Source organism: Passer montanus, unplaced genomic scaffold, assembly GCF_014805655.1.
Source record: "Passer montanus isolate IOZ18808 unplaced genomic scaffold, ASM1480565v1 scaffold34, whole genome shotgun sequence".
NCBI lineage: Eukaryota > Metazoa > Chordata > Aves > Passeriformes > Passeridae > Passer > Passer montanus.
The window spans coordinates 1325155-1350913 of record NW_024368152.1 but is presented as its reverse complement, the minus strand read 5'-3'; the positions used below and the strand labels follow the sequence as shown (position 1 = coordinate 1350913).

General features: G+C 34.9%; 1 protein-coding gene across 2 annotated transcripts in view; it reads right to left on the bottom strand.

Annotated features, from left to right (window-relative positions):
• Positions 1–25759, bottom strand: part of CSMD1 (CUB and Sushi multiple domains 1) — a 1056650-nt gene that overhangs the window by 77368 nt on the left and 953523 nt on the right. For both annotated transcript variants that reach the window (XM_039715657.1, XM_039715658.1), the window contains exons 47-49: positions 19932–20120; positions 15623–15769; positions 5928–6116 (exon numbers count right to left, since the gene is read on the bottom strand). In XM_039715657.1, the coding sequence (XP_039571591.1) occupies positions 5928–6116; positions 15623–15769; positions 19932–20120 (525 nt within the window). The remainder of the gene's footprint in view (positions 1–5927; positions 6117–15622; positions 15770–19931; positions 20121–25759) is intronic.

The window sequence follows — 25759 nt, the reverse complement described above, 5'->3', positions numbered from 1 at the left end:
TTCCTTAGCTGTTTCTAAATCTTGTACTGCTAAATTGTCAGGCTTTTCTCACTGCTGCTTTAGCTACTTATCATAAAAGCAGTTTGGGCATTCTGGCGCTGTTCCAGTTAGAGTCTTATCTGCTTATTTTTTGTACGTTTGTCTCCCAGAGCCTGGGATTGGAATGAACTATTCCTGTTGCTAGAAATTTATCAAGGCTGCTAAAGCTTTTAGAGCAGCAGTGTTAAAACAAAGCATATCAGCAAGGAGAGTTTCACTAAATAGCAAGTACATTGAAATTTAAGGTAAAGTAAGCTGAACAAAACTGACTAAAATGTCACATTTTCTTTGGAGAGTGGAAACAATGACATTACTGTGCCACAACCAAGTATTTTGAAGCTCGCAGCTTCATGATTGTTAAAGAATTAAGAATGGTCTGAAAAAAATCTTCTGTCTTGAGGAATTGACAGCATGTTTCTTAAGTCAATGATTAGATGAGACTGACAGGTTCCAGCTGGGAGATACGCATTGAGAGTGTTAAACATATAAGTCAGCCTTAATTGTATCTATTATCTTTCACAGCAGAAAATATACTTCCAATGCAAGGGAAAAGCCATTTATCTAGAAAGTGAGATGTAGTTTTAGTTGCTCTTTCATGTTCCGCATGATACTTGCATTTATTTCTCATTAAAACCAGTAAATTTAAGGTGTATGGCAATCCTTTAAAGTATCTATACACCTGTGTTCCAGTAAGATACTTACATATAAATTATCTTCAAAGTATGCAATTTCATTATGTATAGAAATGAAGCTGGGGAGTGCATTACAGGCAGACATTGAGTTTATTTTCATATGCTGGAAAATCCCTAAAGTTAATCCAGAAGCATTCATCATTCAGTGATCTATTTCTGGCACCGAACATAGTGCTGGAAAAGGCATTTAAATACCCAAAAACTGAAGTTAGAAACAGAGAAGTCCCTAAAAGCAGGATTCTAAACAAAAACATGCTCAGTGGTTTATGCATATGATATCCAGTTGGAAGCATTAGAGAGAGCATTGACAATTCTCAGACTTGGATACACACAGATATAAAAAAGGAAGTGAAAATGGGGTTGGGGGTATAAAAAAAATCTGTTGTGAGTGGTCATCTAGTCTATTCTCCTATCACAAGTCAAACTCATACTTGACCAATCTTGATCTAATTTGTTTTTGGAAGATCTCCAATGATGAAAATTTCACACTCTCCACACGTAATCCGTTCTAGTATTTCACCATCTCCTCTAAGAAAAGAATAAAAAAATAAAAAGAAAAACCTAATTTACAATCCTGTTAAAGTAAGGTTAGCTGTAATTCCTCTATCAAGAAAGAACACAGATTAATTATTTCATTCATTTTGGAACTAATTTTAGCTTATTAAAAGATTGATTTTAAAACTACCTGGTTTCTCCTTAAATTTCTGGGATTTTTTTCAGTCTAGAGTAATACACTTATTGTTTTATATTCTGAAATATGGTCACTGGTTTATAAGAGATTGCTGGAATTTGGTATTTTTAATTTGTTATTACCTCACATTTTTAAAACTGTATGCTAAAAGGGATATTTTTGCATAGTAACATTTACCAAAAAGGTAAAAAAGCCCAAGCTTAATTCCATGCCCAAAACCACAGAACACCTAATTGTATGAGGAAGTAGTTTGGTGGCCTCAGAATCATAGGTCCTGTGCAAACTATAAATGGGCATTTTCAAGCCCTGTCTCCCAGGGCAGACATGGAACACAGTCATGGCCCTGGAATACTCTTTGTTCAATAGAGCAAAAAGTCCAAAGTTCTCTAGCTCCACAGGGTACAGCTATACACTTCAAGAACAGAGTTAAGCATTATGACAGTACCTGGAATCAGCATTTTAAGCATGAACTGTTGGCATCAGCTAAACTTGTATCATGCTTCTGTCATAAACAGAGCCTTTCCAAGTACTTACAACTCAGATGAAAACTTAAAGTAGGTACCTCCAGTTTTCTTTTCTAAACCTACTAGGAAGTAACTCAAATAGGGAAGAACTGCCAAGGGTTTTTCAAGGCTCTTTCAAAGTATTTTTAGCTCTTTTAAGAATGAGTGGGAGAAATCAGACAGAGCAAAGTCAAAAGCTGAGTCCTGTATAGGAAGAACAGGTGAGATAAAGAGGGACATTTGCTCATGCCTGCCAGAGACTCTGCTGCACTCCCACTGGCACCATGTCTCAGCCTCCAGACTCCGGCAGCCCAGCACTGCTGAGCCAAACTGACCCTGACAACTTGCTCCCAGCTTTTTATTCCAATTGCACTTCTTGCCAAGCTTCTCTTATATTTTCTCTTGTCTTCTCTTCATTCCCAGCCTCAGTCTTCTCTTCCTACTCTCCCCCAGCATGGCAATCCATACATGAGCTAATCAGTGGCTGACAAATGTTGTTGCCACTATCATTACTGGGGCCTTACTATTTCCTCTCAGCAACCACTTACTGTTGTTATATAAGAATTGCTATTTTCTCTCCATATCTCTTTTGAATGTAGCATGACTCATGTTTCTCTTTTCACTTCACAAATGAAATAAAAGCAATAACAGTAAGTTATAATTTCCTAGATAGGAGTCAAGTTTTTTATACAGCATTCAGGATATTATTACAACATTTGCATTTGAGAAGACAAATTGAAAAATATCTTCTGACCGTATCAGCTTAACTCATATTAGATGTTTTCATATTCAAATTAGATTTTGTTTTAATAGATATGCAAAAAATAATTACCCTTTTTGATAATATGATCAAACTTGATTTCAAAAATTAATTCTGACAAATTCAAATTATTAATTACAAATGCAACCCTGCAGGACTGGTTTTATGGAAACTTCTGAACTAATCAAAGGGTTTTTGATTCAGAAAGATCCTAGAATGAAATCCATGAGCTGGACCAAATGTGTAATTTTAATTAATTTTCAAGAGAATGCATTTTGATAACAGGTACAAAATAAATTTTGAAATATTCTCTCCATTTCAGAGTTTTTGAAAAACATATGCCTCATTCAGACATACAAGTTGGAATAATTGTGCCAGAGTTGTAAAGTTATATATATTATAAGTTATATATTATAAATTGTATATTAAATTTATAATAAATTTATAGTAAAGATTAAACAACTTATCTTGCAAATATTCTTTTCTCCCATTTTTGCAGAAATCTACAGCCATATATATTGATGAAATTATAAATACAGCTTAAAATTCAAGAAAAAAGGTATTTGTGAAAATGCTAGATTGCTAAAATTTCAAAGCTCCTTCTTGCACATAGTGATAAAAAAAGGGCAGACACAGTGTCTGAGTATTTTACAATTTTCTTGAGTTCCCTTAAGTTCTGTTCAGAATCTATTACTATCTGAGGGTCTCTGACCCTTGGTTATCCACTATCAAGTCCTGGGATGTTATATCAAGTCCTGTACATCTGTACATTTTCCCTCCTCCTTTCTGCGAATTATTCCATTTTGTCCTTTAAAGTGGGGGAAATTTAAGAAAAAAGGGGACTTTTTTCTTAAATTGTTTAAAGAAATTTTTTCTCCATTCACAAACCTCATTATGTTTAGACATAATTTTCAAGGTTAGAATGGCAAATTTGAAACACTTTCTGTGCCATTGTGAACAGAAAATTGTGAACATAAAATGTAAAAACTAAAAATATAAAAGAAAACTCTTAATATTAGACTGTTCTACAAAAAGAGAGAAACTAAAATTAACTATATAAGAATTTTTATGTGCTGGGTTATATTTTCATTTTACAGAACTCTGCTATTTTACTGAACAGTAGTGGAAGTAGCAGTAGAAAGCTAATACTGTCTGGCTAGATAAGCAGCAGAAAGCTAAGGGATACATTTGCATAGAATTTGTGACAGCTGAGGAATCACAAGATTTTAAATTCCGGAGAAAAGTAAAATGTAGGGCCTCTTAAATTTATGGCCCAAATTCCCCCAGTCTAACAAGTACACACAGAATACTGTCTCTATCCTCTCACGCTTAAAGTAACTGAGGTCCACATTCGAATGCAAAAATTTCTTTATCTTTTGAAAAAAGACACCTGCCCAATAGTCAGCAAAATAGCTCCCAAAGTTTCAGCAACAGTATTGACCACATCAAACAGAGCATTTTAGGTAGATGGGGCTTTTTTGTTTTCCCATTGTCTCGAGCTACCTGAGATTGTTAGGCCTCCAAAACATCCTGCAAGTCTCATGCCTAGAACACCTTTCTCTACTAGAGGATGGAGGAGAGGTAAAACACGTCAGGAAACCGAAAATGATGCTAGACTTCCATGTTTAAGCAAATTAATCAAAATTTTATCCCATGTACAGATGTTAAAATTTTGTTTTAATCTGGAATAGAATTTTATCCTCTGTTTTGCTGATCCCAAGCTGTAGGTTTATTCATTATTCCAGGTTCTTTAGTGCAAAGTGTCTGAATTTTCAATGCCAGCACCAGAAACAGCACCTAAAATGCAGCTCAAGTCCAAAAGCAGCAGTTGTCCCTAAATTTACCTCACATTTAGATCACATACAGATTCTCCCATGACTTAGTGACCTACAGGAAGATTAAACAGAATCACATGCCATATCAAGTCATGTATGGCATATTTGTGGCATTATACCATATACCATATAACCAATACCATATAATATGATAGCATAAGCGATTAGAAGACATCCTGGATTCTGGAAACACAGATACATGGGTCCTGCTTGTGGCACACTGACAGTTTGAGTTTCTCCCTGGACTGGTAATGGTATAGCCACATGGCCCTTCTCAGCAAGAAATGCTCTTCCAGAAGAAATATTTAACTACCAAATTACTCTGTATAAAAGATAGGGACCCTATTCCTTCAAGTTCTTCAACTGTAGCCAAGTTTCTGCAGCTTTTTGCTTTTACTTTTCTTACAAATAGCACACCCTCAACAGAAGGGTAAGCATCATACCAAATCTCAGGTGGCTTTTTTTTTTTTTTTTTTCCTAATTCACAAAATAAAACTTTCATACTTCCATCTTATCATCATTTTAGAAATATCTGACCCATCACTGAGATGGAACATCAAGCAAAATATTTTCTTGTAAAAGACATAAAAACTAATGTTGATGTCTTACCAAGTTAAGAACAAGTAAATGCAAGTTTTAATCAATCATATTCTTAAATATGAATGCTACTATAATTTCATTCCATAAATAAAGTAGACTAGAAGCAGACATATGTTAGAATAGGCCATACATGATATGGGTAGAATTTGCAGCCTTTCTCTTCCCCAGGTCCCTGATATTATCATAGAATCATAGAATAGTTTGAGTCGGAAGGGACATTAAAGACCATCTGATTCCAATGGCAGGGACACCTTCCACTAGACCAGCTGCTCAAAGACCCATCCAGCCTGGCCTTCCAGGGATGGAGCATATATATTTGACAAATAGTAATGACTATTAACAAGAGCAACAAGCTAAAGGAGACCCTGGTTCAGTTTCAGGATAGTAAAAACAAAACAACAAAAAAAAAGAAAAATAGAAAAGAAGTTAAAAATTATGTCTTTAAAGTACTGGTTATAAAGTTACTTTCTAAAATAATAAAGTAATCCCTTATAACTACTGATTTTTTAAAAATGTTCTGTAATACAATATCATGACCTGTGGTCTGTTTATAGATATGTACATTACTAAAGAAAAAAAGTACTGAAGACATATTTTTCACTTTGTCTGTATTAGACTGCATGAATAGTTCTTAATACTTCAACTCTGTACACAAGAGACACACAAGTCAGTGTGTGTTTGGATCAGGTCATGATGTCAGTGTCTCTCTTGGCATACAGCAGAACTGACAACGCTGCATCTTTGTTTTGTCAAACAGCCTCACAAGAAAATTATAGAAGCTTGCTCAAGAGGACAGCATGATCTTACCGTGGCAGATTGGCACAGGAGAATCCCACTGGTACATGCCATTTTGGTAGCGCCTGCATGTTGCATTATTGCGACCAATCATTCTGTACCCAGGTTTGCAGTAATAGCGAACTTTGCTTCCAGCAGGACCACCTGTTTTATTTATAATTCCACCATTCCTCAAGTTAGGGTTTAAACTGCAATAAGGAGCTAAAAACCAAAAAATGGACATTACTAAAAAACAAATCAAATGCACTTAATGTACAAAATTCAGGTTAGTTATGACACGCACAAACTTTGAATGCCACTAAAATCAATACTGAAACCTTTACAGTACTTTTGGAATCCTCAGTGATGATTCAGACTACCTATAAAGAAATATCATGAACTTCAAAACCAAAATTTATAACCAAAACCAGTTTGTACTACTGCACATAAGGAAGCATATATGAAGCATATACATGTTCATGAAGCATATACAATGTTCAGTAAGTTCGCTCACACTTAATAAACATTCTACTTCAAATCTGGTAACAAAATTATTCTTTGAGCTACACAATATGCAAACCCAATTAGAAACACCTTTATTAAAAATTTCAGTGCACTTAGATATGCACGTCAAAGTTTACACATTTTGTCAAATATGTTAAAAATTTATAAGACAAATAACAGTACACTGATTCTTCAGATGCTTTTTTTTCAGGTTAAAATGCAGTTAATTTTTGTACCTGTTCTGTCATATGAGCAAGTATATTAATTTTTATGAAAAGCATGTAACATAACTGATTGCAACTTCTTAAATGTTGAATTTACACTACCTATGAAGTAAGACAGAATGCACCTGTTTAAATTTTGAAATGAAAGTAAACTTTACTTAACTTTAATCACTACTCTATTAATATTTTTTGCAGAGGAGTTTTCATGACCAGCATGATTCTTTAGAACCTGTTATAAATGGATTATATATATATATATATATATATATATATATATATATATGCTGAGTAAGCAAAAAAAGTATAATTTTTTTTTGTGTCAAAAAGTGAGTAATAAAGACCAGTTCTTAAAATAAGGTTGCAGTATCTGTCTGTAAGGACGGAATATGGATACCTGAACTGGACCCAGATGAAGCAGAAGTACAGTATAATTTGACACACTATATGCAGAGTCGTAACACTAATCTGTTTGTAGAATGCAAACATTTATCACTGGATAAAAGCAATATGAAAAAATTACCTGGACTCCCTACTGATGTATAAGTCACTGCGTACTGGAAGAAGTTATGCAGCATATCAAGCTTACTGAGATTATCGTTTCAGAAGTAACATGGCAGGACCATGGCTTTCTGACTGCACATCCACCACAGAAACAAGCCTACCAACATTCCTCACAGAGAAGATCCTGTTGAGCTCCACTGAGAACTAAATGTCAATACCAATAAGACTGAGACTGAGACTACTGTTGGAATAGTCCATAATACTGAAATGTGTCTTAGATATTCTGTGATATTAATTTTAACTTCTGCAGACAATAATCCAGTAGAAGTTGTTTTATTTTCACAAGTGCACAGGTTTGGGTATAAAGCTTTCAATAGCTAGCTCTATTTTTAAATTTTTACCTTTAATGTATATTTTGTCATCTTGTGGCGCATCTACTACATCAATTACCACCTAAAGAATCTTTTCATTCATTGACAGAGATCATAGAATTGATTATATTCCTAACTGAAATGCTTCCTTTAAATATCTAGATTTAGATGCAGTATATGAAAGTCAATATTTCTAAGTAATAACACTCAACATAAGCAGTAAAGCTAAGTCCAACATTCAAGATACTAAAAAACATTGTTATTTGTTGAAATTATATTACATAGTTCTCAATTAAGCAACATTGATTCCACTCACAATGTAATTTCTGTACATTCTTTCACTTGGGGACTACCTGGAAAAAAACCCCCACTAAATCATAAAGGAAAAAATTAAAACTAGAATGAAAATTAATAAGCCAAGATGGTTCAGTAAAAGAATTGTTTAGGGCCATGTTCTGTGTCCTTTATAAGCATGGTGACACTCACTTGCCTGCCTAAATCACATTAATTATCAAATTACTCTTTAGAAAGGGGACTTGACATTTAGAGAACCACAATAAACATGGTTTTAATTATCCTTTCAACATATTGAAGAATAAATAAGATTGTTATAGAAAAACAAACAGGTTAGACCTCTAAAATCAGCTCCAGTAAAGTCTTAAGTGCTATTTAATTTTAAAATATCCTAGATCTTAAAAAAAGATAGTGAGTCATAAATAAAATATGCAATTCAGAAAAAACTCCAAATTTATTACATCACTACTGCAACTTTAGACATAAAATATTTCTCTGTAGCCCAGTAATACTGCATAAAATTTCTAACCGTACTGTTTTTCTATACAGTACTTTTCATATCTCTTTTTTCTGTATCCTCCTATAACTATTTAATCTGGGCCAGTAATTCTTTTATTAAACTGCTAACATTGTTATTCTAACAGTAAATTCTTGGCTAGATATAAAAGAAGAGGTTTTTTAACGGATAATAGATTTTTAGCATAACAGGTTAAACTTCATGTTCTGATTGCCAGGGTATTTATTGCCATGCTTTAGCTGTGGCTGATTACAACTATAAATATATATGACTATCCAGAGAAAAAAGCTTTAAAATGGCATGAAATATGGGGCATTCAGGCTGCTGAATTACAGAGAATGATTCCAAAATACTGAAAATTTCCTTGGGAGTCAAAGGGGAAATCTATCAGTCATACTTTTTTGCTTATGTCATAACAATTAATAATGCCTTGAGCCCAAAAGCATGGTTTAACCTCTCCAGTGAATCAAGTGGTGTTCAGAGAAAAGTCAAGAAAAAAATCTTTTGAATTAAGAAATTTGTAGAGGAAAACAAGAAGGAAGACAAAATAGAAATATCACTCAGAATTTACTTCAACATCCCTATGAAATACTTATTTCGAAAGTTTATTGTTGCAGATATTCTACAAAAAACTATATCCTCCTTCCCCAGATACCTAGATGACTCCTGTATATTTTCTGCTTTCAACCATGTCTTTAGTCTGCTGTTACTATGCTTACTTTCCCTGACAACCCAAGGTGAGTGGCAGTGGATTCATGGACCTGTAGGAAATAAGGAAGAGATCTGGAAGCCAAAATGCTTTGGTAAAACTTTGTGGTCATCTGCCATTGTGAAAGTTAAAGGCATACTTTCAAGTGTGAATATAAAATTAAGAGATGTATTTGGCAGGGTAGGGAGGTTATAACTGGAGAAAGGAGATAAAGAATATTTGAGACGAAGGTGTTGATTTAAGAGCCATGGGGAAGAGTAGCCATGACAGATTGCACAAAGAGATGAGAAACAGGAAGGTAGGGACTGGAGACCAGGAGAAAGCAATGAAAATGAGAGAAACATAAGTACTTGGTTAGCCATTAGTAGTGGTTCAAAAGGATTGATGAATCAGAGACTGTGTTCAGAGTAAAAAAATGATTCAGGGAAAGCAAAAATATAAAATGATATGAAACTGACTGGTGGGACACAAAGAGAGAGAAAACCAGAGACAGTAGACAGGAAAGAGGAGGATAACAAATTAGGGGTGTCTTTGTAAAATGAAGAGAAATAAAGATGTTAAGCTAGATGGGAAAGAAAGATAGATAAAAGTTGGATAAAGAAAAACCTAATATTTTCTACCGCTAAAAGTAGACTGTGATTTGTAGGGAGAGGTGGAAAAGGACTGGAGATAAAGAAGGGTTGAGGAGCACAGCTAGACTGTCTTTGCAGAGATATTTTGACCGTAATGGGTATAAAGTTTGTGACAAAAAGGGTATGATGAATGAGACTACACGAAGTGAGGTGGGTTCCTTGAAATAGAATGAGAAGTTCACTAGATAGCAGTACAGAAAAGTTCCCATGTATCATAAAGGGGCTGTGCTCCAGAGTACCAAACTTTATACTTTCATGACTGTTAAGAGTGTTTCTGACACACACAACATGCATTTTGTGATGTAAACCATGTATGTTTGGATAACTTATGCTTAAAACATTTATTTAACCTAGATCAGATCCATCTTCCATCTTACAGAAATTCTTATTAATGACATTTTAAAGTAGTAGCAGTAGGCTGGGAGCAAGTCAGTAGCCATCAACAAGGTTACAGGTAAGCAGTGCCTGTAACCCACATCCATGTAAAAGCCCTACTAAAAATATAGTACTTTGTGCTGCCAAGACATCATGGTATGTATAGAAAAGGCTGATACTCAAAGCAATGTATTATGTCTAAGTTATAGATAGCATGAGAAGAACAAAATCATTTTAAGAAAATTATCTAAAAATTCTGAAGATGGATTTTTATTTTACAGCACTGAAAAGTACACTTGTTGATAAAGTGAAGGAATAGTGTTAAGTCTACATACAAGTCCCTTCTTAGTCTATATCTTAGTAATTTTTAATCTATTCCTTAACCACAACTCCCTTCAGAGCTCAGGATGAAGCACGCATAACAACTTCTGGAATCAGGAACTGACACATTAACAGAAGAACCACACACAAAGCAATAAATAAATATCTGAAGACCTGAAGTGTAAGCAAATGTTTGAAGAATGTCAGACTGAAAACTACAGATACTGTAAGCTGAGTGAAAATTTTGAGCTTAAGCAGAAATCCATACAATGCACTCATAAAATACTGCAGCCTTGTGTCAAGGACCACTGTGATAAAATGCTGTTTTTCTTCCAGCCAGTTTTCAGGGGAATCTATCTGGGAATCTCATAAGGCTTAGCTGGAATAGGTGTAATCACACAGGAGTGCTCTCATCTAGGAATGAAAATGTTTTACCACAAAATGTGATGAACTTCTATGACCGATCCAATGAACAAAGCAACTATTTATAGTTATAGATTTAATTTACTTTTCCAAATGACATATCATCCACATTTTTTCAGAATCTATTAGATAACAGTTTATTTTGTAAGGCAACATACTGAACATTTTCAGCTCGCTTATAATCAAAATATTCAGCTCACTTTACGCAAAAACTTTTGTAATTTACTACAGAATACCAACAGAATAACAGCTGCTAGCTAAATCAGATAGCACTAGTCAATGAATGTAAGGACAGCAACACCTATAAACACTGATCTTGCATTTGCAGGACCACACTCTTCCTCTAACAAAACATATTCTCTTAATAACTGGAATATTTAAATATTTATGCTGAGGGGATTTTTTTTTGCTGTTTGAGACACTGTCTCAGGGAAGTTCAATTAAATGACTCCCAATTAAAAATTAAATTCTTTTAAATTCCATGTCCAACCCTCCCAGATGATTTTGTAGAACTCACTCTCTACAGGGAATCTACAAAATTTGATCAAAGAATTAATCTTAGCAAAGGACTTGATTTCCCAGCAGTATTCTTGATCAGTAGTAAAAATTTAAAAAAAAAAAAAGATATTTGTAAGTATTCACAGAAACAGCACTATGGTTGAAATTATAAATAAATGAAAAAAAATTCCTTCAGATACCACAATGATTTGTTTACCTCACATACTAGATTTTATGTTGAGAAATAAAAAGTCACATCTCAGTATACTCCTTCCTTCAAACTTTCCCTTTTTGATACTTAATTGTCTTTGTCATATTACTGGGGAAGCTTATCTCTTTGTGCTGCTATTTTTTAAATATCCACTGTAGTAGAAGGCTACTGTCATACTCACTTTATAGATAAGAAATTGGACACTGCCTAAAGGAATTACATAAGTACACATAAGAAAATTAAATATCTCTTTTCTGATTACTAAACAATTTCCTTATATAATGGACTATCTATTCCATATGCTACTTTTCATTTTCTAAATGTACAGGATCAAAATGGGGAACAATACTCAACCAAGCAACAAAATGGGATCAGGCTGTCATTCTTTTCCTTTTGCATTTTATTTTAAATCTAACAAATAAATAATATGAAAAGACAAGATAAATTTGCAAAGGCCTATTCTCTCTTTAGTGATATAATTGTCAATATCTGCAAACTAAATATCTAACTAAATAATTTGCTATTTATATGACAGCTGTTCTTACTGGTGTTTCAACATTTACAAATCATCCTGAATATTTTTCGTGATTCACGGTATTGTATAAACTGCTGTGATGTTCCTGCCGTGCAAATCACTACCTAAAAGTTTACAAATTGGAGAAGAAACATACAGAGTCTGATTAACTTCTTCACACAGTTCCTCTGTCACTTCTAACCATCTACTGGAAAATGTAAAGACAAACTAATCAATATTATTCTATTTTAAACTGAAATAGAAAGAGAGTAGGAACACTTGTTTAACACATCCATAGCTTAAAAATAACAAGAAAAGAATGGGAAAGAACTAAACTTCTTGCAATTACATAAGAGGTTAGAAGAACATAATAAAAGGGTTGATCCTGGCTGGATGCCAGGCGCACACCAAAGCTGCAGAATTGATCCCCTTCTCACCTTACAGGGCTGAGATGGGGACAGGGAGAGATCATTCAGCTGTTACTGTCATAGCAGCTTTTGTTTTACCTATTAAACTTTACCTGTTTATCTCATCCCACAAGTTTCTCATTTTTATTCTTCTGATTCTCTGCTCCATCCTGTATCTTGCTGAGGGGGGAATGAGCAAGCATCTGGGTGGGCCTTAGTGGTGTGCTAGGATTGAAGAGCAATACAGGCTCCAGGAAAGCTCAGCTTTGGAGCCTGGAGCACCTCCTCCCCCTCCATCTTCACCACCATAGTTTCCGCAGAGTTGTCACTTATGTATTCTCACTCCTTCTAGCTGCTGCTGAGTATATATATATTTACATTTTTTAAGTCTGTTATTGCAGAGGCACTATCACTATCCATGGCCAGCTGCAGGTCCATCTTGGAACCAGCTGGACCTGGTTCTTTTGGACATAGGAGAAGCTTCTAGAAGCCATACTTGTAACCCCCCTGCTGCAAAAACCTGGCCACTTAAACCTGAGGAATAAGGAGAAATAGTGCTATTGGCAGGAAATTACAAATTAGCTAAGTAACCACTGGACTTATTTATTTTTGAATGAATAACCAATAGTTAAACAAAAGCCTTTAACTGTTATAGTGGCAATGTCAATTTGAAAAGTAGCAAATGAAGTTCCCATCTGGTTCCCAAGTCCTTGTGCCTCCGGCAGATACGCCAGGTACTGTAGCACACTTTCATTCCTTCTACCAATATTAAAAAAAAAAATCATCTACCTTTTCTTAGTTATGCTTTTCCCCTAGCTTGCTTAGGTAGGAATGTGTATGCAGGGTTATAAATTATGGAGGGATGCTATGCAGATACTGCGTAGATTAAGAAAGAGATTATTCAATATCTAGGCATCAGTGCAATTAGGAAATGTGTAATTTAGACTAAAATCTAAGCTAGTGCTTGTATAATATGTCAAAGCCCTTAAAAGAACACCTGTCTGCTGTAATGTCTCACTTTTTCCCTCTGAGATTTAGCAAAAAGTCTTATACTACATGATAGTAAACATAATATTAAGCAAACAGCTTACACAATTTAGATTGCATTCTAAAGAAAATACTAAGCATTCCCTTAAAAGCTTCAAGCAGTTTTTAACAGAGAATAAAATTTGTAACTACAAGTGAAATCTAGCTGTGCCAAAATGACAATTTACAAAATTTTGTGCACAGGCATAGCTGGAGAAGAAGGGAGAGGTTATGGGAGGGCAGTAATTCATTTCAATAGGATCTTCATCATGAGGAAGCCTGCTGGTTCAGTCACAGCTGCCACAGTATCAATAGCCTTTTTGGGATCTTGTATTTTTCCTACTTTCATGATGTTGCTCTCCCTCATTAGGATTCAAATCCAATTGTTTATGCTGCTGCTCACTGTTACTCTTCTTTCATGCTGATTATTTCCATTGAATCTCATGTAAAATGGACAGAAGTTTAGAGAAAAATGCAGGCACTGACTGTTAGTGAAGCGGAAAAAGCTAAACTGTTGTTTGTTCCTAGAACATAGCCATAAGGACTGCATATCTCTCTCCAGCCCCCAGTTTTATTGTTAGTCATAGCTAGCGCCATAATAATTGATGAATTGAGCCTAGCAATTACACACCACTTCTTCAGTACTGCAAAACATGTTTTGTGTACATGCAAAGGTACAAAATATTTTGCTATTCCTCAAAAATCAGCCTCCTTAATAATCTCATATTTACAAACCAACATCTTCACATGAAGTCTATTCATGTAACCCTGATATTGATTCCTCATTTTGAATTAATGAATGAAAGCCCACTCCTTTCACTGCCACACATTTGAGGGCTACAGTGTGACAGGTTCTCTTTGTTCCCTCTTGCACACTCTCAATCTCTCTATTAAATCCTGCAATTGCTTTTTTACTATGAAAACCTATATTCACCTTCAGTATGCTTGAAAAAAAATTTTCCTTTCCCCATCCCTCAGCTTCAGTTTGTCTGCTAATAATTATCCAAAGGTGCAGGTGAAGATGATGCTTTTAGTGATTTTTTTCCTCACTGCTAACAGTTTCTGCTTAGTTCTTAAATCCCCAAAACGATCATAATTATGCTCTGAGCTGGCCCTGACCTTATGTTTCAGTAACAAGACAAACTTTCCAGAAATTAGACAGGCAGAGCACGGATGGTACAGAAAAGGAGTGAGCTTCCCAAAAACTGTCTCCCTAAGAACATTTGCCATGACTAAATGGGAGATAAGTCTCCCTGGTACTTCAATAAATGTTCTGCTAAAACATTCTTAGTATTCCTTTCTCTACTTAATTTATATTGACAATTTTTAGACACCAAAATTAACACACAGAACCTTTACATTGCTAATCAAGTCTAAACATAGAAGAAGCAGATGTTAATGACAGCAATTATCACCTTTTTCTCTCAGACATGCTATTCACATCATGTAAATGTTCAAGGGATCACATTGCTATTAAAAGCCAAGCCTTTTAGTAGCAATGTGTCTGTAGATATATGTGTGGAAACATCTTAAGCAGGCTGCAAACTGAGTAAGGGTCAATATGTCTACACATAACACATAATCCAGTACTGCAGTATGTTTCTTCTTGATGTTTATTATTAATATGGGAAATAATTTGGAACTATTTAGATAGATTACTTACATATTTTCATGTTACCAGATTCATATGCAACCTGTTGAAGAAATGAGGGATTTATTCCCCCCCCAGGTTTCACATTTATCTGTACATGAAGAAAAACATAATAATGAGAGTTGTGAACTGCAACTTTAGGAAATTGCAAACCTAATAATTGTGCACTGCATTGCAGCTGAATTACTGCACAGCTATTGAGGATCAAAAATTCTCACTTCTGAGTACTTCTGTGAAAGTCTAACCGTTATCCCTACCACTACATTTCAAAGGCCTCTCTCTGGATCTGATAAGACAAGAGAACAGATGCAGAGAGGAGTATTAATTGGGGAAGTATTAATTTGGAGATCTCTGACACACTGGGAAAAAATGGAGAGAAAAAGTTCGGGGCTTAACTTAGAATGATTTCACATCCTTAAAATATATCTTCAGAGAAACAGACATTATATTACAAGTTCTATTTGATGCTGAACAGTTGTGATGGTTTTAAGTCCATGTTGACAACAGCATGTCCATAAAAGATAATTTAAGAGAAAGCCTGAATAGATACCTGAGTAACGGATCTTGAATCCTTTCTTGCTGGTGGCATGATCAGTTGACCAGCGGAGATACAGCTGATTCATTTTGCTTGTGAAGTTCAGTTGCCCAGTGTGATTTCCACTCAAAGCAACCAGTAAAGGGCTTTGCCCAGAAGAACCTTCAGAGATGAACAGAGAAACTACTGAAGTCTTAAAGTACTATGAGTTTAAGTAATTCATTCAATATTATAACTAAGCTGTGAATGTGAACACAGTATATTAGGAAATAGCCAGGCACTCTTTGTCAGAGAAATAACTAACAGATCTCAATTTAAACTATCCATGTGGTTTTACGTTTTCACTAGAGAGCATTATAATTGCTTTATATTTCCATTTGTTTGTACCAAGAGTTTTTATCTTGGTACAAGCAAATGGAAATATAAAGCAATAAGTGATTTCTCCATAAACACTGAAAAAAGTAGTGGTTTAAAAATGAAAAAAAAAGGTATTCATTTATATTTGACACAAATACACTGAATGAGGTTGTGTTTCTGCTCCTTGCCCTTTTAAATCTATTATTTATTTAAGCTCTACCTAGTGAATTGTAGCAAACATATACATTCTTTGATATTGTATAGCTTGTATAATTTAAACACCACCATATTACATAATGGACACAGTAGCCCAAAAAAAAAGCTCCATCATATGTAAGACCACCACAGTTTCACTTACAATACACATATGTACAAGTGCTATTTGCATGCTTCACTAGGGCTCAGTTCTGTTAATTAGTATGTTTACTATAGTTTCATTTTAGTGTGGTGTTCATTTATGGTAAATACATGATGCTGAAAAACTGTATCCTGACCCTAAACCAATATCTTCACCAGAATAAAACCCTAGAGGTGCAGATAATGATTTCAGCACTATTTATATAACAACATATATACAAGAGGGCAAAAAAAATCCATGTATCAATCCAATCTCCAACTGGAAGCTTTCTTAAACATGAAATGGCTTTGTTTTCCTCCACATGAAGGTTATGTTTTCTCCAGCTGAAGCATTCCCACATGCTCATCATGTCATTTGCTCCATGTTTTTTCAGGTTTAAGAAAGCTAGATCAACCAACATTATCTTGGTCAGAGTTGCTATTACAAATAAAGAGATTCTTCATTAATTTTTTGCTGAGTTTGAGCAGCTACAGCCTGACCAGGTGGTCCTATGTTACATGAAAATAGAAAAATAAAACGGAATCAAATGACACACAAAAATTGAATAGAATACAATTGAAAATTGTTGCGAGCCCCATCGAGTTCAATAAAAAAGAAGTGTAATTTCTGACTGGGACATTTCAGGTACAGAAGGGAGACTATGGAAGCCACAAAAACATAAACATTAAAATTACTTCCCCATTCTTAGGAACTGCATTTCAGTCACCCTAATACTGCAACTAAGTTAGCATTACTAAAAAAATTCTAAATAATAAATGCATCTAGAAGTAAGCATTGCTTTAGGCAAGGTTGCTCAGCATGACCTCATAAGAATGCTTCATGGCTTGTTTGTCATATTGCAGAGTTAGTGTTTGATGATTACAGTGTAGGATAAATGATAAGGAATGCTAAGGTCAATTCCTATTTTTGCTTGAAAAAAATATTTAGAACATGACATTTGACTCAGTTACTCTGTGCTTCACTTTGGATTTTGTAAATCTGTTTAATACCCTTGTTACAGTTTGGAATGTAAATGCTCTTTTAAAATTCTCAAGGGACTTGAAAATGGACTTCTACAAATAAAGACATACTACCTACAATAAGGTAAGAATCTTTATTAGTGATCATAAAATTATTTTGCAGCACCATATGCCACACCACATTTTTTAATCATTAGGGGACCAGAGGATTGAGTCAATGTATTTTAATTTTGCTTTGTTTTTCCTGGAGTTGAGTTTCAGTTTCTGTACCTTACCTAGCAGTCACCTCTCAGATGGTGTTCAGGAAGGTCAGCAGTGTGACTCAGTTGTTCTTGAATCTGACATTTATTTAATTATTACTGCAGAATTTGTCAATATAAGGAAACATTCAACTCACTCAAGTTCTGCTGTGGTGATCTGTCATATGGTGTTCTCTTGAATATTAGATAAAAGTTGGCATTTCCTTCTATTTTCAGTGATAGATTAGGTTCAGTTTATTTCAGAGAGAAGAAAATATTTTCTGTACTATTTAATGCTATTCAGTGTAAACACCTGAATGCAATATTTTTAAGTTCAAAATACTTTAATAATTATGTTCATGTAACATTTATGGCTTCTCTGGTTTAGAATCCGGAGAGGGTTTTCTAAGGGTATCACAAGTAAGTGGGAATGGCTAATGGGCTTCTTGCTCCCACTTGGCCAGGGTGACTTTACTGACTGGCTGCCCACCCTGATCATCATCCAGCTGCTGAAGCACCATAATGTACAGTGCAGTCAGGGAGGTGTAGTCCTTCCTGTGCTTTGCATTCCAGAGCTGCCTTATAAAGAAATCAGAGATGAGTGCCTTAGCAACACTATTTCCCTAAATATTTGTCTTGCAAATCTTTATACTGTTTCTGCATAAAGTTTGATGGTGCATCTTTACCTGTTAGAGATAGATCGGTGCAGTTCTACTAACCTAGATGAAATACACTGTTTTGGACCATACAAGGCCCCACAATATGACATATACTTGTTTGCTGCAAAATGCAGCAACATTTGAGTCTGAATTATAGCCATCACTGGAAAGCAGTATAGCCACATCAGCATTGTCTTCTGCCCCCAAAAACTCATGCTGAGATGTGTAACTAATTAGTCTAGCAAAGCACATTGCTAATGTGGCCACAGGGACACAAACAAGTATCTCTGCAAGGTGCTGCAATGGGCCATATCTGAATATAATCTTGTTGAGAGCTAGCTCTGGAATCTCCACAAGGCACTGTAGTTGAGAGGTTATAAATATGCCATTATCTTTTTCACTTAAGGTTGCTGGTAGGTGGTAGAAAAATTACTTCTGCAGAGCTGCAGTAGAGATAAATTTATAAGAATATTATTTCATGCCATGAAATTAAAGTGCTTAAAAATGTAGGAACAACATTAGTTCTTCTCTCAAATGTATTATTGATAATCTGGTTTCATTACATTTAAATTCACAGGAAAGAAAACAAAAATATACATCAGGAAAATTATGCTTTTTCAACAGAATTTATCAAAAGAAAACAAAGTGATCAGATCACTAGAAAAGTTCCAGTAACATTCTATATTGTCTTTGATACAAAATGGAATGGAAGAAAAGACAGTCTTTAAAGATTTTTTTGCAGACTGTTTTCTGCACTAACCTGACATGGACCAGCACACATGTTATGAAACAAAAAATATGCTATGATGTGGCATTTTTATAAACAAAAAAAATACTGTGGATTTTTTAAGGATATTTCTACCAACACGTGAAAAAAAATAGTAGTTTTAGACAACAAATCTAATCCTTCAGAAGAATACTTAGAACAAGATACCTCAAAAGATATGACCTTCTAATATTTTTTCATGCTCTGAAACTCTCATAGTGAATATTCATCATTTCTATCATACTTATATATTCTAGGTTAATGAAGGAAGATATGATAATGGTCTCTAAATGAATAAAAATGTATTTAAGAACAATCAGAGACTAGTTATCCTTGTCAATCAATGAGAACATAATAAGTCATAGTAAGTTCAGAATTAAGTGGAAAATAAGAATTAAGTAGAGCCCTTTGAGAAGTGACAACACATTTTTCTGTTCTTTGATCCAAACCAGATGAACTCTTCAACAGTGGTATACTCAAACAGTGAACAACACTGGTCTGCTATGCTATGGACAGGGTATTTCAACTCAAATTTCAGAATAAAGGCTCAAAAAATTTTATTCATTTGGACAAATGTAATTATAACCCCAGAATACTTCTTCAGCAGAAATGAAACATTATGGACCAGCATGTTAATTTCTCCTTTTAGACTCCTCCATAAATTTCCTAGGAAACAGAAAATGTATTTAATGTATTTTAAATGTATTTAAAAACTGTGTGACTTTCCTAGGGAAGCTGCAGCTGTTACTGCTCCTCTGTAACAATACCTAAGCAAATTTAAAATATTTTCTTGAATAATGTCTTGAATACATCTATAAAAACTCTTATTAACTAATGGATTTAGATTTAAGGCAAAAGTAATAGGAATTCTGAATTGTTTAATTTTTAGATAATCACTGCATTATAAACCCAACAATTTCAAATCAAGGCCCACTTCACCCAGTATTTGTTCTTGTGTAATAAGATAGAATTTAAATCTTTCTTACCATCAAATACCTCCAGCTCATCAAATTGCTTTTCACTTTGAAACATTTCTACAAAAATGGAAATGTTGTATCCTGGCTCAACCTTAATAGTCCAAGAACACGTCTGAGAGTTGGGGTAGGTGCCTGGATAGCCTGGACTGAGTATCACACCTGATGATTCTGTACGTATTTCATTTGCTGGACATTGTGCTAAAAAGGACACAAAAAGAACACTTAAAATAGCAATGAAACAAAATGTTTCTTCTCCATGAAATGCATGCTTCAGGGTCAGTTTCCAAATGAAAACATTAAAACCATATTCTAGATGGAGGGGAAAAAAATGCACAAAAACAGGATCACTTTTATACAGGACCACCTTGCATTTAGGAAACATTATATTAATTTATTAATTGTAGCAAAGCATCTATCCAGAAATAAATGTTAGAGCCCAAAGTGGTTTAAGTCAAATAATTCATATATGTTGGTGCAATCATTCACGCCGGTGAGGTAAAAGTACCAGTAAAACTTTTTATTTGGAAACTGTATTCCATTTGAGACCTTAAAAAATTACTCAGCTTTAGAAATGAAGCCTGTTACATGACCATAACAACATATTGAAATATCTAGACATACCAGACCATTTGAAAATACACAAGTTTTATGTAAAGTGTTCACTTTGAATACAAGTCATCAATGCTCCAAGTCATCCAAGTAAGACCTTCTTAGCAACTGTTTCCCCTGTTATGTAAAGTCTGAACTTTAAATTTCAACTGGTATTCATAGAGATTTATGATCTCTACATACTGAAAGGGGTATAATATATTAAAATACTGCAAATTTTATATCCAAGACACTGGTTTGATTAGGAAGTTTTGTTTGTCACTATTTTTCTTTAACATTTTGTTAAAGAACAAAACATTAATATGTCACATAGCACTCATTTTTTCAAATCTGTTTCCTGGTGAAGTCTGATACATTTTGTCCACAGTTTCATACTTGATATATTCATATCAACAATATTTTTTATGTAAGATACACAAATATATCTTGACAGAAATGTATTCCTGGAAATAATCTGTCACAGTACTCAAACACTTAAATAAAGGTTGTAAGAAAGATGAAAAACAAAACAACAGAGGGAAAAGTGATCAGCGGAAAAATGTACAGTACAGGGGAAAATCCACACATAAATATCAGAAACAAACATTAAAAACTGGACCATTTCCCTTAGAAGGCCTTTTGCAAACTTGGAGGTGAAATTTAGGTTCAGTTGTAACAATTTTTATTTTTTTTTCAGTCAGAGAGAATACTGTCAGCCAGTGAAAAGAATGCATGTAATATGCAAGTGAGAATAGGCAATCAAGCAGGGGAGCAAGATCTGGGTTGGGCAAAAGATTGTACACAAATAATTTTTCTTTGGCACCTATCCCTTTCTGCTATCATTTGACAGCACTGGCTGCAGCAGACAGTATCCCTAAGAGGCAAAGCCATCTTTCACAGAAGATAGTAAGAGAGGAAAAGCCCATGGGACCATGGTATATAAAGCAGTAAGAATCCTTTAGATAATAATCCAGGGATTACCTCTTGAGGTAGAAATACCTGTAGTAAAATTACACCCAGTAATTCCACACAGACTTCTAAGAATATAGCATTGCATGTGTTTAATGACAATAGCTTCTTCCCTCATACTCTTAAGATGAAACACACTGCTACTTTGGCTTTCTCTATTGTTCAAAATAAGACAAGTAAAACTTGGGAAAATGCTGTCAAAAGGTGCTCTGACTCATAAGTTCACACAAAATACAAGTAAACCATCAAAATCTTAAAGAAAAATATTGGGCATAAAAATATCATCAGATAAATAACAATAACTTTCCCCACAGCATTTCCTGTCTGACATTAATAAAAGTACACATCAGTGATGAAGAGCAGCTGACATGGCACAGTTCCACAACCTGTTTTATCCTGCAGTATCATTCCTTATGCTACAGAACTATTTTAAGAAGGAAAAAGGTGTTTTTTACTGATGCAGTATCAGCTTACTTGAAATGCTTATTAAAAATGGTAACATCTACAAGAAAACCTTGAGAATTAAAAGCTTGTCTTCAAAAATTACAAAAATCACGAAGTCAAAAATTACAGGAGAGAAATAAGTGATGCTGTCAGACTTTTCACAGCAAGACAAAGTGATTCTTTTCAACACTGGAAAACTGTCACTACTCTGGACAAACTATGGTTTAGAAATGGCTACAATAAACTAAACGTGACAAAAAAGAAGTTGCAATGTATTGGTCATTTGGAATGGGACATGGGAGTGTAGGGAGTACATCTGGAGTGGTTTTGTAAACATGCCATATCTAAACACTAGCAGCACAAGTGTTAAGGATACAAATGTCTTTTTTTGCTTGCTTTTTCTCAGCATCTTAGGAAGTTATGGAAATAACGATTGGTCAAATCACTCATGAAACCAATTATATAGTAGTCATTCGGGTTTGGGGTTTGCAAACAAAATCTGGATGTCACAGAAATACAGTCCATTCAGATTTGGGGTTTGCAAACAAAACCTGGGTGTTACACAAACACAGTCCTGACAAGACTAAAACCTGGTGATCTCATTGCTTGAGAATTGTAATAGTACAAGTTCTTCCAGAGAAGTTTACATCTGGGTTATTCTAAAAGGCTGTTATTACCTCCTTTACATGGGTGCTCTTTCAGCTAAGTTACCACAGGTATCATTTTCAGAGAGGTGCCCTCTAAGTATCTTCTTAAGAACTCACTGAATGGACTCTGTTTGCTTACTCCAGTATATGAAGTTTTTGTAATCTTGGGTGGAATATTATCAACTAAGAATAAGATTCAAAATTACATTTTGAAAAGCCTGAGATCAATGGATAGTGCTCCCCAGAACACTGTCACTAAGTGCTAATATATTGTTCACTAACTCAAGAAACACATAGCAAGCATCTTTAAAAAATTGAGTCAGGGAAGGAATGAAATCAAAACATAGAGGAAAGTCAACAATTCAGAGAAGTGAAAAATGTTAGTTTCTTTTGGGATAAAAGAACTGTCATAGAACAGGATGAAAGACACACTCATACAGCACAGACACTGACTGTGATCATCTGAGAAACCTGTGGCAGTGCTCCAGAGAAGAAATTATAAGATGGTCTGCAAAAAGAAAAAGAGACAGGAGTAGGAAATTGTGGAGGGGAGAAGAAAAGGTAAAAAACCCACAAAAATTACTTTTCCTGCCTCTTTATTTCAGCTGCTTTGCTCTTTGACTATCTAGTTTTTCTTGTAACAACATCAGGGATCAAAAGTGAAGCAAAGAGATATAGAAATAGCTTATTTACTAGGTGTGAAAAAATAACAACAAAAAAATTTATTTCAAAAGCATGTAAAAATTATCAATAACAGAGAAAAGCTGCTCTTAGCTGTCTCATTCCTTGAAGCCAAATCTTAAGAAGGGACCTGACACTAAATTATTCACCACAGGGGAAATGTGCCTTTTGCAGATGTTTCCTCATGCCCTTCTGTCATAATTGAGGAAAAATATGATGTTGCTTTGTAATTAAGAACATTTCTTTGGTGAGTTAATATTAAAAATCAACAGCTTAAAGGTCAGAGTATTTTCTTGAACACATCATCACATGTACACAAGAAATACATCAATTCAGTGATGCCAAGCTGATTTTTACCTTTTTACTTCTATATATTCTTTATATATTTGTACCTCTGTAGCCTATTACCATATAACTATATAGATTCATGGCTAGCATTTCATCTACTCTGTTAGACAGAAAGACAGAACACATTCCTAGAGACTTGAATCCTCTGGGGACCAAGGTTAAATTCTCTGGGAACCAAGGTTAAAATGGCTTCTCAAGACACTTTCTCATAAACAAAGTTTAGTTAGTATCTAAAGGCAGGGGGTTTCAAAAAAGGGTTGAACCAGGGAGGAATAACCTCATCTCTAGCTGGGAATTCTTCTCAGTTATGCTAATTTGCAAAACATAAAATTGTGTCTGCTTTATGTTACCATGTGCATCTTCAGTGCCTTTTCGGCATGTATTCCAATGTTCTGTGCACCATAAAGGATTCTTTATAAGGGTAAGCACAATTTTATCACCCAACTGCATCTGACTTTTTGTCTGATTGCTTTTAGGACTGACAAGACATCAGCAGGACTGTTGTAGGAATTCTTTCCTCCACATATTCTATTGTATTCACTTACTGAACTTCAGAAATTTGCTAAAGAAACAATTTTCAAAAAGGAGATATAATTAAGTGGAAAAAACCATGTACCTCTCTAATATAAATCAATGGAAATAGTGATGTTAAGGGTGAAAGAAGATATGGAGTATCCCTCTGTGGTACTGAGACAAAACCAGCATATTCCTAGAGGAGAAAATTCAGTAAAATTAAAACTATTATGTCCTTCTAACCTGTAAACAGCTCAATTCCTCTTATGTGCTAGGACAGAAGTGATCAAATATTTTTAAACACTAAGCTATAGTTTCAGGTCTTCTTATTTGTCAAGGTTTACCTCCTATGGCTAAGACTCACTCAACAAGAAGGCCCTTCCAATCTAAGGTGTTCATGGCAGATGTACCACAGGGACTTATGAGAGGAATAGCTCTGGAGCAGTTCAGGGGAAAGCAGACTGTGTATTGCCTGCCCCTTTGCACTCTAGGAATCTGGCTGTACCATGGGTTTTGTGGCAAATTGGCACGGCTCACCTTGGCAGCCTTTATTGGCTCCTTCAGCACCCTAATGAATTACTCACCAATTTCTCTCCAGTATAGCTTAGGCTGCTGATTATAGAACTTAATCTCTAGGCTGGAAGCTACACTTTACAAGATTTAAATTTTACAAGATTCATATGTCTAAAGACACATGAAAACATAAAACTGAGATACTGAGACAGTAAGACTGCTTCACCTTGTTCTTTAAAACAAAAGGCACATCCACTTTTCAGTCCCACAGCTAATACTTATAATTTGAATAAAAGTAAACTCCACAGTGTTATTATCTTGTATTCACCATACACACAACAGGTTAAAAAAAAAAATCTGCTATTTCAAGCTTTTTTTTAATATTAGCTCTGCCCTTTTTGCATAACATTTAAGTACAGAATACTCCTAAATAAAAAGTGCTCTGGTTGATGCATACATATTTGGGTTTGGTTTAGCCAAAATGGAGTTATTTTTCCCCACAACACCCCCTCACAGTGCTATGCTTTATATTGGTAGTTAGAAAGGAGTTGGTAATGTAGCAGAATTTTTGCTACTGCTGAGCAGTGCTGGCACAGCATCAGTGCTGTCTCTCCAACATTCTGCACCACCACCTCCCAGCAGGCTGGGCGTGGGTGAAGTCTTGGGAGGCGGCCTAGTCAGGACAACTGACCCAAACTGACCAGAGGGATATTTCATACAACATGACATTGGCTCAGCAATGAAGGCTAAAAGCAAAGAGGAAGAAGAGGGTGCACTCAATATTGACAACAGCTGCATATGCTGAAGTCCTCCTTCCCAGAAGTGTTGGACATTGCCTGATGATGGAAAGTAGAGAACAAAATATTTGGCTTTTTTCTTGTTTTGTGCATGAGACCTTTCACTTTTGCTTTAGTAAATTGTCTTATCTTGACCTACCAGTTTTTATCTATCTTATTTCCTTCTCCTGAGAAGGAGAGAGATAGAGTGGCCAAGGTCAACCCACCACAATATTCTACTCTTAATACTGTTTCTTTTATTTGACTAGCACATTAACATATTTGATACCTCATAGACTCTCTTCTGTCATTTAAATTACAGGTTGACTCAACTCCCTACACGTTTAGAAGTTTAGGA